Below are 19,103 nucleotides of genomic sequence, written 5' to 3'. Positions count from 1 at the left end.
TCATGAACTATGCAGTATCAGGCTGCATTGGCTGTTCCTAAACCCTCCAGCTATAGTCGGTTTCTCCATGTTTTCTACAAGCCCCCAGGATTTATTTTTCACCTCCTTACGTAGACATTAATGTCACATAAAACATTTAGAGCAATTAATTATCCTCTCATGACTTGATTATTTATGTTAAATGTAACCCCCAGGAACTTTAATAAAAAAAAATTTCAGCTTCTAGTCGCCTGTCTTTCTTTCTCTCTCTTTCCCCAACATATTCACACATTCAAAAATTGTTTTTCCTATATCGTTACATATTATTACTTTTGTTCCTGATAATATCAGTTTTCCGAAATTTCTCTTCATGATGACACCATTTCTAAGTTTGTAATTTTATTTCAGATAATCAGCTGACGAATCAGATATTTAAGGCAGAAAAAAAGTAATTAAATATTCCCAATCTTTCGCCACTAATATTTTCATTATGGTGTTGTAAGAAAAATGTCACAAGTAAACATGCCAGATAATAAGTACTTCAAGAACTAAGTCAGATACATTACTAACAGGCCTACAGACTGACATAAATATTTCGTATCGTATACGAACAGCCTGTTTAAGAAATGTGATGAACCTCTACACACTAGTTTTAAAATGTAACTGTGCGAGTAAATATCTGACAGTCCGTACCCAACAAGGACGGGGCGCCATTTTGAAATCCACGTAAGTCAACTGTATATATAAATTTATTACCGATAAGAGATCATTAATATTTTATAAACAGGTTGTTCGTGAAAGTGGGGGAGTGGGTTAAGGTTGGTACTTGAAATCTGAGAGGCGATTTGAGTGAAGGGGGCGCTTTTTACGCAGAGAGAGAGGGAGAGGGTGTTTTTACATTCTGTATTAAAACGTTTTCTGAAAAGGAAGGGGATTAAATAATTTCTTTTGGCAGGAAATTATTGTTAATGATGAAGAAACACGTAAGAGGATGATAAAAATGTACTATGGTTGTAAAATTAAGATAATTCAGCAGAATACTTGGATAAAGGTAGATGTAAATAAAAGAACAAAATTAGCAAGATATAAGCGACAGTAGGGAAGGATTTCTAGTTACATTAATAATATTTGTGTAACACCATTAGAAACAGTTATAACAGACTGCGTATTGCAAAATCCTGGTGTTACACCGCCTTCTATACGGAGAACTCAACGTATGGATATGAAAGACGTTTTAAAGGTCAATCAGCAGAACTACTTGAGAGAAATGAGAAAACTGGACCAAGTTATACTAACAGATAATTGTAGTTTATACAATTTCATCTTCGGTTTACATTAATCTAGTCTATACGCACACTAAAAACATTTTCGCGAGAGATGTTGAGTTTGGGCACAAATGGAAAAGTCAAATCTGACTGTAAAATTTTACCACGTGGATTGGGAATACTTCCGCTCAAGAGACAAGTTTATGAAGCGACCCAGTTATGTGTAAATGTGTTTATATTAAATAAAAATTACACAAACGTTTCACGTCCGACTACTACTCTAGATATTGCGTTCCGGTTTCTGTTTTATTGCGATAGAAAATGAGAGTAAGCTAGCACAAGTTTACATTATTGGTACTGGCCGATATATTTGGTATATCTACGAGCAGTATAACAAAGTCTAAAATATCGCTATATCACGAATATGGGGGGGCCATGAAAACAGAATTTTACAACTTTTGTTTCACAACGCAGTCTTGGTAGGGATACACCTCTGACCTACTTTTCGTACAAGCTAGCCAGCTTTTACCCTGAAAGGATTGTTGACAGTTTGTTACATTCCCTGCAAGTCCAGTGTTCAAAACGTAACTTTGTAGCAGCTTGCTGAATAGTAAATGAGATCAGTGACAAATTATTTCAGTTTATAACTGAGATTCTTCAGTGGGTACACATTAAATAAATAAAGAATTGTGTTTCCATCCGTCTTCCAATTTATTTTAATAAACATTTTGGAATCGAATTTATTGTTATGCGCACAGGAATTTGGAAAATTAGAAGTGGTTTAAACCTGGAAAATGATAATGTACCGAAGTATTGCCCAAGGTTACTTACTACCCACTATGCGTTTTCTTTTGAAAATATTGCTGTTTGCCTACTTCTATTCTGTGCTCTTGCATTTGCTTTCTAAAAAACTTTTCATGGGTGTCCCTGTCAGAATCTCCGAATGCTGCTTGCATCTGCTTTTTCTGCAAAGCGTCCTTGGACCCGCCGTAGGTAATGGAGATCCTTGACCGTCATTACCCCAAACACGTAACCTCAAATTAAAGGCGTGTTGCCGTGAACTAGCATATATTTATTCATAACAATCTACGCAGTTATAACATCCAACTCTTAAATGTTATGTAGACCCACAAGAAAAATTCATATAATTCAAAGAAAGTTCACTCACCTCAGATATTTCTATGTAGAAGTATTAGATCACTGGAGCACAAAACAAACACATGAAAATATCTCGGTAACTGCACCAGAAACAATTGGCGGAATTCGCAGTTGCACTTCACTGAATCAAGCACTGGATGTCAGCACCAGCTTGAAGCATCTACCGTTCGTCAGAAAAGTGCCCGACAGCCATTCCCCTGTCTGGTGATTATCAAAATTAGTTTATACCGTGTAACTAATATTAACATTTCTTTGCCTACAAATCTCTCCTCGTATGGCGTGACTTAGTAAAACCACGAATAATCTATTCCGGGCAGCCGGAAATCGCTTAAAATATATTTATATTAATTTACTATTGATTTTTTGTAGCAAGTAAATCATCCGCATTGAAGGTCAATAACCCGTTTTCGACTACAAAGTAAATTTGTGCGTTTATTTTATTCCTAGAACAGTGTTTATTTACTTGAGCACTTTCAAGCCATGGGTTCTGGAAACGACTATGGGATGTGTTCTGTTGGAGATAGGAATCAAACATAATGTGAGCAACCTTTATGCCTGCGTATCCAGACACGGAGCTCTGGGGCAAAAGAATTTCAGAAATCAACAAATAGTTAATTGTGTCGTTTGCTTATGGAAACAAAAACGGGTGTGATGAAGGTTATTTTCGTTGTTCCGCAGCCAAGAAGAATAAATGATGTGTTACTCTGATCGAATACATCACTATTACTATCGTCAAAATTCATTCACCTCATAACTGCCAATTTCCTGCCTTTTCAGTGTTATTAGGCTGTTCAACAGTGTACATGTACACTTAAGACAGTTCATTTCTGTCGTGCACATGCATCGCCCAAACCACTTGGTGTAATTTCAGTAAGTTTGGCACAAGAAATTCACATACACACAAAAAAATTGTCAGGAGAAATTTTTATCACGACTGGCCTATTGATAATCGTGGTTCACTGTTATTTATTTTGCTCTGAAGAAAAATGTTTGTTACAAAATTACACTAATTTTATAGAATTACATTTCAGTGTATATAACTTCGGTGGATGCCTCGGAGTGTGCATTTCCTCTCATGTTAATCCAATTTCAAACTGGAATGAATCTGATTACATCATCAAATTATTTTAACTTCTATTTGCTGAATAAGCTTTCATAATTGTTATTAGGTTCATATTCTTCAACAAGTCACATTACATAGCATCAACACAAAACCCGAAAGTTCAAAGAAACATATTTTAATAACAATGTTAAGGAAGATAAAGCAGGATGGAGCAGGTTTTTAATATCACAATCAATAACATCATTATCAAACTGCAGGTGCACACAATACACATGTACAGTGGATACTACAAGATAAATATCACTTTTATGCAGACTATACAAAATACATAAAATCTTTATTAATATCTGTGGAATGTCCCTGATCAGCTTTACTGCTGATGGCACAAACTGCGGACAATTTAGGCTTTGTATTACAAAACATATAGTTTACTTCAAATAGGTGATAAAATTCAAATTATAATCAAGTTTAAGACTCTTTTTTAATAAATGAGTTAATGCAAATTATTGTTATAATCAACTTCAGGTATAATCTTGCATGTGTGTACTACTATACATTTCCAGTGCTTTCAAACGGTGGAATACGTGCAATAAAAGCGGCAATCCACCTGCACGATTTTAAAAAAAAACACTATATAACATGAAATTATCACAGAAATAATATTTAATACAACGTTAACATACTCTACAAACAACACAAAAATTAAAGTCAACTTTGACGGAATTCTGCTGACAACGAGACACCTAAATGATCATCATTTTCAATCGTAAGCATCAGCGAAGATTACATGGTCTAAAGATCTGTCTTCTGGATTGTCGCGCCATGAAGTCTGGTAGATGTCCGCGGCGCAACAACCCAGAAGACTGTGATCTTCAGATTCGCTGCCATAAAAACCTCAAATCCTACATTGTATGGTCTAGGCGTAACTAATATGAAAGCTGTAGTCTTCTTAAAATTGAATACATGATGTTGGATGTTACTCGTTATCAGTCAGATCCACACGGGTGATGAAGTCCTGTTGCAGTGTCATATCACTTCGATTTGGTTAAGGCAATACCCAGGCCAACTAACCCACCTATAGCCAACACGACACCTCCCGCCATAGCCAGTCCTTTCAGACCCTCTGAAACAAGTCCTGACAACATCAACATACACTTTCAAACAATGTGACATTCCACATATTAAAAGGAAGTGAATCAATAGAATTAAATAATATCCGTTTTTAAGAAAGCACAAACCTTTTTCCATCGTTTTTCTGATCGACGTTTCCAAATTTTGGACTTGCTGATTTCCTGGCTCAATTTGTAAGAATGATCTGACATACTTCAAGGCTTTACCATATTCCTGCAAAAATGCGATCCAGGATCACATTAAACTCTGTTAACATTAATGTCAATAAAAGACACAAATTTCATGAAGCCTGAAAGAGAATGCACATTTTCATAAATAAATATACCCACCCTTATTCTAGCATTCCCTATCGCCAAGTAATACAAATAGTCGCGCCTTCCGTCTTCACTGCCGCTGTTGTAAAGATCTTCAAGAAGAGTGATCCCTTTCCTGATGTCTGCCCAATACTGGCTTCGAACCAAACACCAACTATACTCAAATTGTGCTTTCTGCGTTACTTCTCCTTTAAGCAGCTCTTCATGGTAAGCACGCTCATATTTCTGAAAATTCAAGATTATCAAATGCTAAAAACATTTTACCATGAATCAGATAAGAATGGACCAAGTGAGGAACATCGTAATTTACAGAGATCATCTACTGACGGTTAACTTTGATACTAGTAACATTGAGTCTTCGGGTTCTGTTATGTAAGTGCCAGTTTATATAACACTTATGCATGTACTAACTAGACAAATGACACTGACAGTAAATTTCCCATTTGTTAAAACATAATTGTCATCAATATTATTTTAATGCAACTTAACAGAAATTTCAGGTGTATTTGTATGCAGTTTTAATTAATGATATGTAAACATTATTTAAAAAATCATCAGGTCAGTGAAACTTCTCATATTTGCACTTAAAAAAATCACAGTGGGTATGTTGTCTCCTCTAAAAGAAGACTGTGTGACTAACTGTAATAAAATATTACACACAATTAAACAAATACTGTAAAATACAGTCTGATCAATGAACAAAACATAAACACATATGTACTCCATATTTGGAGCACAATAATTTGATAACACATCCTTGAAAGCACATCCTTCAGACTGGCAAAAGGTGTATTAAACATGGCTTAACTTTTTATTAACATGTCACTGTCATCTGTTAGTTTTCATCTGCTGCCAGCTCATCACACCAACTACTGCTGGTACTGTGGTCTCATTTTCCCAATACAAGTTTGTAAGCCATATACAGACACATAAAAACAACATCCAATGAAATGTTCCATTTCTTTCATAGGAATATTCAAAGTTTTGATGGGTCACACTGCACTGAAAAAATATTCGACTGAGATTTTACATCTTCCAGAATATGTCTATCCATCAATTTCCAGAAATAATGTATTGGCTGTTCAGCTTCTTGAACAGCTAAAGAAAGATCATGAAGCCACTGATGGACAGACTGAACATTAAAGATCTGCTGCAGTCTTTCATGAAACATATTTCTTTTCTGTACCATAGCTGCATCACCAGAAAGAATATTAGTGTGAAACCTATAATACTGTTAACAAACTGATGCTGTTGTTCTGGTTCATCTCTCCCACTGCCTTCAGTACCAGAGATTTCACATTCTGAAATTTCTTAACTTTTTTTCATGTTCTATGAAACACTCATCTACATGTTAACACTGAACCACCTGAATGGTAATCTTATTCTTGGCTTCATCTTCCACCTTGCCACAGAACACTTTTGGGTCCATGCTTCACTAAATAACAATAAGGAAATAAAACGCTACTTCATGTGAAATCATCATTTACTGCAAGTCAATAATAACAATAGTTAGATTGGCAGCAAATGCAATTACTTCAATTTCAATTATTAATACGGAAAAAATACAGCTTTCAAATGGCATTAACATGCATTCTGTTGGTGGCAGATGGAACCACATGAAGAAACTAGTATTACACCACGGCTGCCATCTTGAGCCTCCAATGGTTTAAACAGCAATGTAGTACACAACATAAGGAATATTATAAGGTTACATACGGCCATAAATAAAAAACAACAATTTCAAATCTGAACAAAAACAATTTTCCTCCTTACGCTTATTATGTAAGCTTTCCTTAAGCTCTTAATGAATCCCTGATAATTAATGGGGCAACGGCCTACAGCTTGTATACAAAATATTTGGACTGTTTGATTTTACTTACTCAATATAACGAATTATCAGTACCCTAACAGTTCATTAAGATAGATTATAAGCATCCTCAAAACCTAATATATAATGCAATCAGGTAAGTTTACGTCACTTTGTGCAATCATTTTCGGTACACGTATTTCAGGTTATAATAAAATCCCAGAAATATTATAACATGTAATGCATATATAACCATGTCCGAGAACCGATTCACAGATATTTTCAATGCATTTATATGTACTTTTCAAAGCAGATATAATTATCTCAAACCTTCAAATCTTGTGGTGACACAATCTCACTCAACACATCTTCCATGTTGACTGCGTTGTGAAATGTTAGAAGAACCACTGCACATAGCACAGATAATATTCATAGGTCAGAGCACCTAGCACAGACAAAGGAAGACACGACGAAAATTTAGGCAGGTATTTTTGTCACGGACTCTAAATTACACCACCAGAACTGAGGTCAGAACCGTCAGAACTACAGAAAATAAAACCGGACTGAGTTGTATTCGACTGACGCTATGATAAATTACGAGTGGGTAGAAGAAAATCTTTATCCATGTACAGTTCCTCACACGGGATGATATATTCAATATTCGGTGACAGATCAATGCACATACGTTTGTGAAAGTTACCACTTTAAGCTTTTAAAAAGGAATGCTTGTATATAATTATTAATAATATTTCATAAGCCCCCCCTTGAGAGTGACGTATTGATTTATTCACGTTGTTCGTTGTGGACAATATAGAACATTTTAAGCAAATTTAGATTGAGTATAAAGACATTAAGTAATAATTCGTTGTGTAAATATAATAATAGCACACAACGACGTCTATATGCCAAATACTACTTCACTGATTACCAGTAAGGAACAGATTCAGTATTCCACCCAATGTTAAAATTCAAATCACGTTGTAAACGTGTTTAACCAAAGTATCTTATATCCAACCATTGCCATTCCGTAGAAGAATTTTATTTAAAATTCTTAAATATGAAAGATATTTATGCAAATAGTTATGTTGGTATTGGTATTGCTTTGGTATTCTGTACCTTTTATTGTCTCTTAGTATCCATGTCCTTTAACCTTGTAATAATTGTGTATTATGCCCAAATTCCTTTCAGTTGGAATTCAGCATACTATGGATATAACTGTATTCTGAGATGTTGCACCGTATAGTCTGATAAAAATTTGTACCAGATTACGCGACGTATCGTCCTAGAAGAGCGTTACTATGATGTTCGTATTATACATGGTCACACTCGCCGCCGTGATAGCTTGAAATCTCATTGCCATGGATGCCACATAAGTGTGATGTATCCGTGGCTTTAAATAAATTACAAAATATTTTTGAGATTTCTAGGACCGTGGAAAATAAATCCTATTATTATAATATAAAATGAAAAATTTTGAATTTGGTATATGACCTTTAATCAATTGCAAAATATTTTAAGAATATTTGGGACCATAGGGGATGAATTGTTACAAACGAACGTTTTGAATTGCGTATAAAATTGCGACTGAAACTAAACTCCATGTAGATTTAAGGGAAATCTGGAATGTCAATTGGCATATAATTTCATATTTCACTTTAGTAATTAAGTAAATACTCTTTTATATAATATTATATTTGATTGGAGTAGGCTATGACTGTGTGCGAACATTAAAATATGGCAGCTGGTGGTGATGATTTTGAGTCATGGCTTAGTTTAAAATTGAGAGCATTGAATACTGATGAAGGTGTTTTCGGTTCGTATATAAGAGGAATCTTGGAAGGAGAAGAAACACTCGAAGATAAAACAGAAGCTTTGGAAGGTATACTTTCAGAAATAACGGTATGTTAATATCATGCTTGGACATTCTTGATTCCAAATGAGGTTAAATTAGTTGTGTGGTTTAGGTTATCTGTGGGGTGACAGTCTTGCATAGTTACTGTTATTAATATATGTAATTTGTTGAAGAAAAATTATACTCTGTGTACTCATGAGAGTTGCATTGATTTTTGCAGGAAGATGATATTCCTACACATTGTCGAGAAATACTGGTAAAATGGAAAAGTGTATCACAAACCACAGATGTGGTAACAGTAAATAATGCAGACTCTGGTGAAGACATGGATGTGAAACTAGTACGACTTCTTGAGTCACAGCCTCGGCCAACCACCGTGCAGCGAACATATACAGAAGAAGAACGAAAGATACGTGAAGCCATATTGGCACAATATAGCCAGGTACTTTCTGTTTAACATAATATTTTTGTCCACTGTCATAATGATGAATTATAAATAATAGTGTACCACTGAAAGTGGACAGAATTGTTAGGTTTTTGGACCTCGTTCATTGATGTTATAAATGCACAACATTTTGAGGACTGTGTTTATCCATTAAATGAGCTAATCCCAATCACTGGGCCACAGTGGTTGGGATTAGCTCATTCTAACTCACCCCACAGAGTAAGTGTCCCTTTCACTACACATGAAGATGACAGATGCAGTCCTCAAAACATTGTGTTTTGTAAGATCAGACAGTGGAATGGACAAAGTCCAAAAACCCAACAGTCTAGATTTCTTTGCTGTGAGTGCACAATTACATATTAGAATTAGTAAATTATTATATTTGTCTATCAGTACAAATGTCATTACATTAAATTAATTTCATCATTCTTCTAGGTATTTTAATCTTTATTGGCTTTACATCATGGTTTGTGCATGAGCCAGCTGGCCATGTGTTACAGTAGTATATCATTACTATATGACACTAGAGTTAAAATGAAAAACTTCTTTGACATTATCCATTGTCTTAAGTTAATTTAAAACACATTGTTTAGGAGTCTGCAATCTGCCTCTGTCTTCATGCTAAACCTACTCTGTTGGGCCCAGTCAATATTGCTGGTCCCTGTCTCTCACTAGAAGATGTTCGTTGTTTTTACAATACACTATTGTCACAGAACTTCAATTTAATCTAGAATTGGTTGTCCAGCTGGCAGTCCCATAGTATAGGGATATAAGTCCTGTATTCCCATATGATAAAGGTTGATGGAATTTTCTCTACAGTCAATTTTCAAAGAAGTAGTGTAACAATAAAATCATCAGTATTTAATGTCTTCTGTATTACATGTGTTATGTTTGGGTGTGTCGTAGTTTCATATTTCTTCTTATATATATATATATATCATTACAAGAGATATATTGTGTTATACAGTGAACTATGGCACCGCAAAATAAATTTTGGATTAGCTTTTGATGTAGCTTTAATAATGAAACACAGAAGTGTCATCATAAAATTGTGTACCACTGTGGAATTTCAAAATATGGTAAATAATTTTGTTTTAGTATTAGGTAGTTATTAACAGTGTGGAGCATTTATGTCTTTGTTTCTTTTATGGTGTTACAAAAAGAATCACATTCATATTATGAGGAATTTATAGGGGTTCCTGATCCCAAACCCAGAAAATCTGGTTAGTAAGGGTTTGTGGAATGAACTGTATGATCAAACAGAAGCAGAAATGTTCTGTATATTTCATTGTATTCTGTAAAAAGAATCGTATCCTTCATTTTAGATGTCTGATCAAGATGATGACGATGAAGCAGATCATCCGATTGAAGGCAAAGAGAATGGTTTGGTCAAGAATACAAATTCTGCTGTAGTTCAGCAAGCTGAAAAGGAAAAAAGAGAGAAAGCTAAATTAGAAAGTCAGAAGAAGAAAGAAAAAGATAAGGAAGACAGGTAAGTGCACATATATTCCAAAGTACTATTTCTCAAATTTTATGTGTCTTAAATGTTACTTCTAGTGTAAACGTTTACAGGCAATGAAGGTTTTATTATTTTCCCCAGTCATTCCAGGTGAATTCTAAAATAGTACCTGGAAATAGGCCACAATAGCTGCTTTCCCTCTACATTATTTACCACACTTTTCCTTTCATCTCATTCACTTTGATGTGACCTTGCAGTTGTTATAGCATCAATAAAATAATAGGAAATAATATTAATAGGAGTCCCGCGCCATAGCCGCGTGGTCTGAGGCATCATGCTTCAGACCGGCGATACGGAATGCGCGCTGGTTCGTGTCTCGGGGGAGAAGAAATTTTCTCACGAGCTTTTGACCAGTGTATGGGACCGGTGCCAACCCAGAATCGTGAGGAAATTGGGGAGCTATAATGGGTAACATAATCTGGTCAGGAAAGCTAGCAATGGCCAGCAGCCAGCTAGTCGGCTTTGTCTCTCAGAGGTCTGTTATGCCACAGATTTAATTTTAATATTAATAGGAAGTAGGAAAATTATAATTTTTAAATTAGAATGCAGGGTGTCAGCACAGAAGTACCTCATCTCTGAGTAATGTACCAGATGTGATTTATTACATCCATCCATGAATGTATTTGTTCAATATAATCAAATTCAGAGTACTGATAATTTGATGTACTTCAGTGAATTTGGCATTTGTCATTTGGGACATAGTAACTCTTGTACATCAAATTCCACAATTATAATTCAAGGATAGGCATTTTATGGGACTGCAGTTTTCACTCCCATGATGCAGGATTATGTTTTCTTGATCTTATTTCCCCCGCAGGGAGAAGCAGAAACAGCAGCAACAAGAAAGAAAGGAGAAACGAAAGACACAGAAAGGCGAAAGGCGAAGATAGCAAGATGATGCAGCAGTAATGTGTGAGTGTATGTGTTGTGTCATTTTAATTTATTACTGTTGGCTCATGTGTTCTGTGAGTAGCACTTATAGTTTTAAATTTCGGCGCGTCGTTGTATATCTGTATTAGTACTGCAATGGACACAGCTCGTTTGAGACCTCATTTCAAGTGGCAGTCTTTGGTATATCATAATTTTGGGGCTCAGATTTTGGTCTCAGTTTGTCATAGGAAAACTCTCATGTTTGAATAGGACAGATTCCAGTAATGGTTTTGTTCCTTTGTGTTTCTTAAGCATTCATATGGCGTATGCATGATATACATAATCGTAATACATGTGACAGTTTGGATATCTGTAAATATCTTAAGGGAAAAGATTTGAAAATATATCAATTATTTGTTGTTATATTAATGGCAGTATATGATTTCCTTTGGCTCACAAATGTATTGAGGTACGTGATCTGTAGATACTAAATATAATACTCAGTTGAATTTTCATGATGAGGTTCAGAACACTAACATATAACTGAGAATTACTTCTTCTTTTTTAATACAGTTTGTTCCTACATTCTTAAAATACTGTCATATATTACAGGGATTCTCAGGTAGGAAAGTGATGAACATCACTGTTTTAAATAGTTTCAAAACTTTTAATTTAATAGATTTATGCTGATTGAATGTTTTGAAATGAGTACAGGATGGAAGATTTCTGTCTTCTGGGTTGTTGCGCCGTGTAGTCTGGTCGATGTTTACCAACGTTTCAGAGGTCATACTGCCTCCGTCATCAGGGCGATTCATCGCCTTCATCGCCCTGATGACGGAGGCAGTATGACCTCTGAAACGTTGGTTAACATCGACCAGACTACACAGCGCAACAACCCAGAAGACAGAAATCTTCATACTCACCGCTGTGAAAACCTCAAATCTTACGAGTACAGGATTATTTATATTCTAAATATTTTATTTGTCTTGGTATGTTAGTTCTTTCACACAGGAAGATGGGTAATGTATATTCTATTTTAATTACTCATACCATCACATAATGGAATTTAGTATAATTTGTAAGCCACTACTTAGGGGTGAGTGTATACTGCAGACATGCTCAGTACTCAAAGGGCTAATTTATAACATGCTAAACAGTTTCATTTTATGACTAGATTTATTGAACAATTATTTAATACTCTGTAATTAACTTCAAATCTAGATGCTTAATCTGTTTGTGAAAATTAAAATAATATTATATGTGGAATGTATTTCATTGCTAATTGAGTTCAGTCTAAATTTACCAATTCATTTTACAGTTAATTTCTTGATACTCCCCTTCCCCTCTAATTGTAAAACATTCTGAAAATTATATTAATTTGATAAACTGAGGTTGAAATCTGAGCCCAGAGATTGGTTGATGTGTTTGATATGAATATATTTTTACACTCCAAAATAAGAATGTAAATTTCAATCCTGATATTCTGAGGTACAAGTGAAACAGATGCACCTGCTTATGTGTTTATGTTTTAACACATACTTGGATAGCAGTGTACAAATATTAGTAAGAAAGAATTAAATCCTTGCTAAGATACATTGCCACTTCATAACAAGTTGTGTCCATTTTTGTGCTTAGATATATTGTCAAAACAGCTGTGTCCATATTACATATTGCCATGCAGCTGCTGAGATATTGCTAACTTTATCACTTACCACTACCTAAGAAAATTGGTTAGCTGGCAGTATTCTACCAGTAGTATTTCAGATGTAAGAGATAAAGGGTTAGGCCCATCTTCATCAAAGTTACAGCTCTCTGTATCTGTAAGTTTTTAGTGTCCATGTCTTTCCTTTCCTTAAATGAAGTAAGATCTTCGAGGAATGAAGATAATAATTTTAAATCTGTTATAATAGGGGTGACCAACTATTAAAGCCCTATGGACATTGATTGGGGTTTGCAAATAATGTGCATATAGCAAAATCTTTATATTAATAATGTAGTTCATCCTGTTGCATATTTTAACCTGAATTGAGTTTTTTCTTATATTTCACATAATTTGTAGATTGCGTGAATTGCCTTTGTGTACTGCATAGAACCAGCTTGCCGGACCTGTATGTAGGAATAGGTACATTTTTTGTTAAACTTAATGGCCTAAGGTTTCCTAAATAATGTCACAAGTTCTATTGTAAGAGCAACTCCTGTTTGAAATTGATACATGGCAGGGAAATTTACTCCAGAACTGACTGAACTGGGTGGATCTCTGTAACTGACTGGTATTTACTTACATTAGGAGCTGAATTTTATAGCATTTGTTTACAAACTGCAGTTTCAGAATGCTGGATCATGATTACTATGCTATAAATTTCCTTCCAAACAGCTATGAATATTTTACTGTGTTGTCCATTTTATGCATAGTAATTCACTGTACAACTAAGAAAGAAATATTGTGAATTTTGTGCAGGAAGTAATATACAGTGATGTTTTATATGAAATTAAAATCAGGGCTGTGGAGTCGGAAGCAATTTTAGGTGGAGTCAGAGTCTGAGTCGGTAAAAAAAATTTACCGACTCCGACCTCGACATAAAATCTTAAGAACACTTTCGCTATCGTGTGGGCCACCGGACGCCTCACGCTTGGGGAGATCCAGCGACGCGTTGAGCCACATGGTGTGGGATGCCTTGTAACTTTGGCTCCAGTACCTTAAGAATACAAACTGTCTACAAATCAACAGATTTCTGCAATAACCATTAGACATATATTTAAATACGGGAATACTGGGAACGACCCGTTCTTCAAGTGCCTGAGCACTGCAGGTCCCAGCTTTTCGTTGGCTTGATCTATAGACATTCGGTAGGACTCCTTGGATGAGGGATCGGCCCGTCGCAAGGCCTCTACCTGTACACAGGACAGCACAACACAGAAAAACGCAGACAACCATCCATGGCTTGAGTGGGATTCTAACCCATGGTCCCAGCGACGAAGCTGCAGAAGGCCCACACCTCAGACTGATTAACGTGGTGGTGATGAAATTGCTTGTGGTACCATTTACCATTTTAGTAGGTTTAGCATTATTAATACATATTGAGCTTTCATGAAGGAGTCGGAGATTTTAGTACCAACTCCACAGCCCTGGTTAAAATAGGCCTACTTGTGTTGCATCTTAATCCTGTAACTGACTATTTTGTGTCAGACAACTCACTTTGCAAACAAAGAAGAATATTGCACTGGTTGTTTTCTTCGTACAAATACTGTTCATTTTCACAATCCATACTCTGGAGGGGTTATTTTTCTCATAGTAAGTCCCTTTCAATCTGTTGGACACATCTTATGTTTGTTTTAAAGATGTTATTGTAGTATTTGTAATCACACCACAGACATGTTACATAAAATGTTAAAGAATTAAGGTATTTTCTTGATACTTGCAGTCTTGTCTCCTTTCCTTATCAGATGATGCAAATAATGTGCCAATATTGCCATGAGAATGTACACCACAGAGAATGTTGTGAATATACAGTAGATGTCTCTGTGATCTACATGGCAAAGTGATGCAGTTCTTAGATAATGATTGTAAATTGTGTAAAATCAACTCATCTCGTTAGATGCTGTGTAATGTATGAAGTTTAGAAAATGTTAAATAACCTAAGAATTAATCTTTTCAGATTCAGAACTGTCAGATATCGGTGTAATGCATTTATGTAGGCTACTAATGAAATCACCCATTCTCTTTCTGGGGTTTCTTTAAATAATCTGTGTTGAAATAATGAAGTAATTTATTATGAGTACTTTACTGATGACTCCTTTGCACAAGTTTTTATAAAATAACCTATACTGAAATAAAGGAATTGCCTATTTGCTATGACAGTCATATGGATACATATTCCTGTTGACCAATGTTCTGTTATTTACCAGTTTTCGACATGTATTATTTTTGCACTATAAAATGGGTTAAAACATTGCCTACCGACCAGACCAGAGATGGGGAACACTGGACAAGAGGATTTTATATATAAGAGAACCTAATAAATTAATCTGATGTGTACAAATTGTAAATTTTAATCCCCAATATTAAAGTTTTTGAAGGTGTATTGGTTTTGTGTCTGTAATTATTACCACACAACTGAAACAAACGTGGCAGTTAAGTGAAATGAAAATGTTATTCAAAGTGTTTGTAAATTACACATGTTCAGAGCTGGCACAACAGCACAGATGAACCAGACAGCTGCCTGGGGACAAAGTTTTGAAGAAATGAGTTATTTAGGCTTGTGCTGGGCCTGCACATGTTTATTTCTTTTGTGTGGAGACCCAGTAGTTGCATAATGAACATTATAGTATATGAAATATGAGGAATAATATGATTTTGGGAAATAGAAAGTTTATATTTACTGAATGTAGCAAAGAACAGCTTAATTTGTAAAATATATTGTGGAACTATTATTAAAAAATATAAGCTACTTCTACACAAATGAAATTACCTAAGTATTGACATTTATATGAAATAGAGAGGACAATAAGTGAAGTGGTTATAACAGTTATTTTTATGTAGATGTATTTTCAGTATCAGAACTGAAGAACAGAATATTTTAATAAAGACTGACTTTCTTATGAATGGAATATCATATAGTAAAAGAACAGTATACAATTTTAAACACAGTTACACCAAATGGACAGTTACAGTAACAGCTGTGATGATTGCCATTTGATTACATCACCTCTCTTGTGTACAAAAAATAGTTATTGTGCATAGCCAGTCCTTTATTGTATCTTGGTCACTAGCTTAATATTGATTTTATATGTGGTACATAATCCATGCATATATGCATAGAGGACTCCATTCTCCCCTTATGCATTCATATTATCCAGCTGTACACACTGGTATAGTCTCTGCATTTATTTACACACTCCTTGGTTTTAGTTAACATTTATGTAAGTTCTCAAAATTCTAATTGAAATGTAAACATTTAAGATTATTAAAAGAACATGAGACATGAAAGAATTTAATAACCACTTAACATTTGCATGACACTAACTAACTCACTCCTTGGAAGAGTCCTTGAGAACCTTATAGTCACTCAACTCGGAGGATAGTAATCATGTTCACAGGAACTTGCCTTTAAACCTTGTCCTGAGTTAGTTGAATCCAGTCAGCATCCTCATACTCTATAACTCTGAAATCTCCCCTTTTTGTGCTACATGCCATGCCTGTTTTATTCCTTTTGGTTTGATCACACTATTATTTTGTGAGGAGCAGAAATTATAAAGTATCTCATTATGCAGTGTTTTCCATCCTCATGTTACTTCCTATTTCCTGGGTCCTTAAGCCATGTTTCAAGTACCTTTAATCTGTGTTCTTCCCTAAGAGTAAGTGACTACGTTTCACACTTGTGTACATGCCACTACATGAATAAGTATTAATTGTGTAACTGGCCAATGTAAGCATTTTTACTGCGACATACTTGCAAAATAATTCGTCACTATGATTGTCAGTATTAACATTTTTCTTGTTTTAGCAATGTGAGGTTTCTGGAGTGAATTACTGTATCGTACCTTCGTATAAACATTCATACATTTGCAAATGGTAAAGAGTTGCATACATTTAATATGAACTATGTAAAATTGAATCTTTTAGTTAACCGTACAGGGAAGGAAATTTGAAAGTTATGTATTATACCTTCACATACAGGTGTAGCCTATTTATATCTGGAATGAAATATTAGTTCTTAAATTTTACTTTCATAGTTGAAATTAAGATCTAAGTCATATAGGTAGCTGATATGTATTAATTAATGGATTGAAGTCAATGTGATGTCCCACAAATTGTTGATATAAAATATGTAATTTAAATACAAAAGTGTAGACCATAGAAGAGCTCCCATATGTTAACTGCTTTGACATAGAAACAGTTGTAAGTAAATCACTATATGTAGATATACTATGTCCATTGGTCTGTTGTCAGGTTGTTGTGTTCTTTGTTGTGTGGTCAGTACTACATTACTGTTTGTAGGAAGAATCAAAATTCCTTTAACAGGTGCAAAAAATTTGTCTCAATAATACATGTGTTGATAGGTCAGATACAAACATGTGAATGATCAGGAAATTTGTATCATAACTTGTACCAACTGTTGTATGGATTCAAAAATCATTGTATTATATATTTACATAGTGAATAAATCATATGCAGTATGATTATCCGTTAAAAACTGCTTTCGTTAAGAAAACAGCACGAGGAGGTGGTGTGTGTGTATGTATGTATGTTTGAATGAATAACCTCTACTATTAACTTTTGGCCAAAGTGGCAGATTTGTATGGAACTTGATAGCCCTCATCACTATGATGATGGAGGCAGCAAGTACCTCTGGAACATTTGTAAACTAATACCAGACTACATGGTGCTACAACCCAGCTGTCCTATTTACTCCACTCCATACATGGTAGTATGAATGCAAAAATTTGTTCTGCAAAACTCCCAGGACTTTCCATGTGCTTGGGAATGACCACGTAAATGCCCCTGCTGCTAACATCTTAACTCTAAAATCTAGTCCCATTTGACAAATGATAGGTTGGAATGTGTTCTGAAACTTATAAAATTAATTGTCCCCCTGCTGTATTTAATTTGCAGAAATATAGAGGGCATTAAAATTAACTGATATCATATTAGGATACAGTGACTTAAATTATGTTGATTTAAGTTATTTCTTCCAGCTGCTGTGGGTCCTCCTTGGATCATATATACCTTTGGCATTCTTCAGATTGGACAGATGTGCAACAATGAAGTAACATCATGGGGTTATTTTTAAATTGTCTTCATGAAATGGTCAGTTCCTAGCAGGAGCTAAAATCTTTCTGTTATACTGAGCTATTGAGGTATGATTTCTTTTAACATGTGACAACACACTGGTTTTCAGATCAGCTTATTGGAACAAGTAAACAAAATTGCTTAGTGTCTGTATCTGATGAACCCTCCATATTTTATATGATGTCCCCATTATAATTGAAAGAAATCTTGCTAAAAACAAACTGATAACTTGGGAATAATCTAGTTAAGTGAAATTAAAGAAAAAACATTGGTATTTGATCAATAAAACTATTAGGCAGAATTATTTGTATTACAGATTGAACAAAAACTGTATGCCTAATTTAAGAGGTTAAACTGGGAGTAAGTAGGTGGTGGTGGTGGTGATGGCAGCTTTGTTATACTTGTTGAAGGGAGGAAAAACTAAGAAGAAAAACTGGCCTGTAATACCATTTACAACACATTCTCTGTAATGGATGTGTGTGTGATAATGTGGCACAGATAAACATTTCATCCTCTGCTCTCTTAATTATCAATACTTTAGCAGCTACAGCGTACAGTTACTGTTGTTGAATGGAGAAACAATAACTTTTGCATGAAAATAATTCCTGTTTCAGGCTGTCAGTCAGTTGCAACTTTTCACCATCATGAATCATCCTAGTCACAGCCTGAGATAGGACCAGACAAGTAGAATTAAGCACTGTGCTTTGTGACATCACATTGTTGGTAATTATGTAAACTTTATTTAATTTCAACTATTTTGTAACCTCATATTGGGAAGACAAATTACATAGTTAGCATCACAGCTGCAGTCTTGAAGACCTTTCTTAATGCACTGGGCTGTGTTTTATTTTGACTGATAATAAATGTTTTCTGACACTTGGAACTAAATGGTGTTTTGGTATAAAATGGG

General features: G+C 34.9%; 3 protein-coding genes across 6 annotated transcripts in view; 1 reads left to right on the top strand and 2 right to left on the bottom strand.

Moving 5' to 3' along the window:
* LOC110830909 (BPTF-associated chromatin complex component 1) overlaps nucleotides 1–2,550 on the bottom strand; it is a 154,449-nt gene extending 151,899 nt beyond the window's left edge. The window contains exon 1 of the mRNA XM_087355335.1: nucleotides 2,413–2,550. The gene's annotated coding sequence lies outside the window, so the exon portion shown is untranslated. The remainder of the gene's footprint in view (nucleotides 1–2,412) is intronic.
* An 801-nt stretch (nucleotides 2,551–3,351) lies between these two features.
* Fis1 (Mitochondrial fission 1 protein) lies at nucleotides 3,352–7,188 on the bottom strand. 2 transcript variants are annotated; one of them, XM_022066303.2, is made up of 4 exons: nucleotides 7,048–7,188; nucleotides 4,926–5,135; nucleotides 4,704–4,809; nucleotides 3,352–4,600 (listed from the first exon to the last, which is right to left on the bottom strand). In XM_022066303.2, exons 1-4 carry the CDS (start codon nucleotides 7,090–7,092, stop codon nucleotides 4,497–4,499), a joined length of 465 nt encoding a protein of 154 aa, XP_021921995.1. In that variant the 5' UTR covers nucleotides 7,093–7,188; the 3' UTR covers nucleotides 3,352–4,496. The 2 variants fall into 2 exon arrangements, with proteins under 2 accessions (XP_021921995.1, XP_021921996.1); XM_022066304.2 differs by having other exon boundaries at nucleotides 3,352–4,588.
* A 1,060-nt stretch (nucleotides 7,189–8,248) lies between these two features.
* On the top strand, nucleotides 8,249–19,019 carry LOC110830913 (coiled-coil domain-containing protein 43). 3 transcript variants are annotated; one of them, XR_015536939.1, is made up of 6 exons: nucleotides 8,249–8,616; nucleotides 8,790–9,011; nucleotides 10,340–10,506; nucleotides 11,351–11,445; nucleotides 18,100–18,261; nucleotides 18,808–19,019. XR_015536939.1 is itself a non-coding variant. In XM_087355357.1 (5 exons), the coding sequence occupies exons 1-4, from the start codon at nucleotides 8,452–8,454 to the stop codon at nucleotides 11,421–11,423; spliced, it is 627 nt and encodes a 208-aa protein (XP_087211483.1). In that variant the 5' UTR covers nucleotides 8,249–8,451; the 3' UTR covers nucleotides 11,424–11,445; nucleotides 18,100–18,764. The 3 variants fall into 3 exon arrangements, 2 of the variants coding, with proteins under 2 accessions (XP_087211483.1, XP_021922004.1); XM_087355357.1 differs by lacking the exon at nucleotides 18,808–19,019 and having other exon boundaries at nucleotides 18,100–18,764; XM_022066312.2 differs by lacking the exons at nucleotides 18,100–18,261; nucleotides 18,808–19,019 and having other exon boundaries at nucleotides 8,250–8,616; nucleotides 11,351–15,485.
* The last annotated feature ends 84 nt before the right edge of the window (nucleotides 19,020–19,103 follow it).

This window comes from Zootermopsis nevadensis, unplaced genomic scaffold (assembly GCF_977971745.1).
Source record: "Zootermopsis nevadensis isolate Lab colony 2312 unplaced genomic scaffold, Znev_1.0 Znev_ptg000024l, whole genome shotgun sequence".
NCBI lineage: Eukaryota > Metazoa > Arthropoda > Insecta > Blattodea > Termopsidae > Zootermopsis > Zootermopsis nevadensis.
The sequence above is the reverse complement of the archived record's forward strand: the minus strand, read 5'-3'. Positions and strand labels throughout refer to the sequence as shown.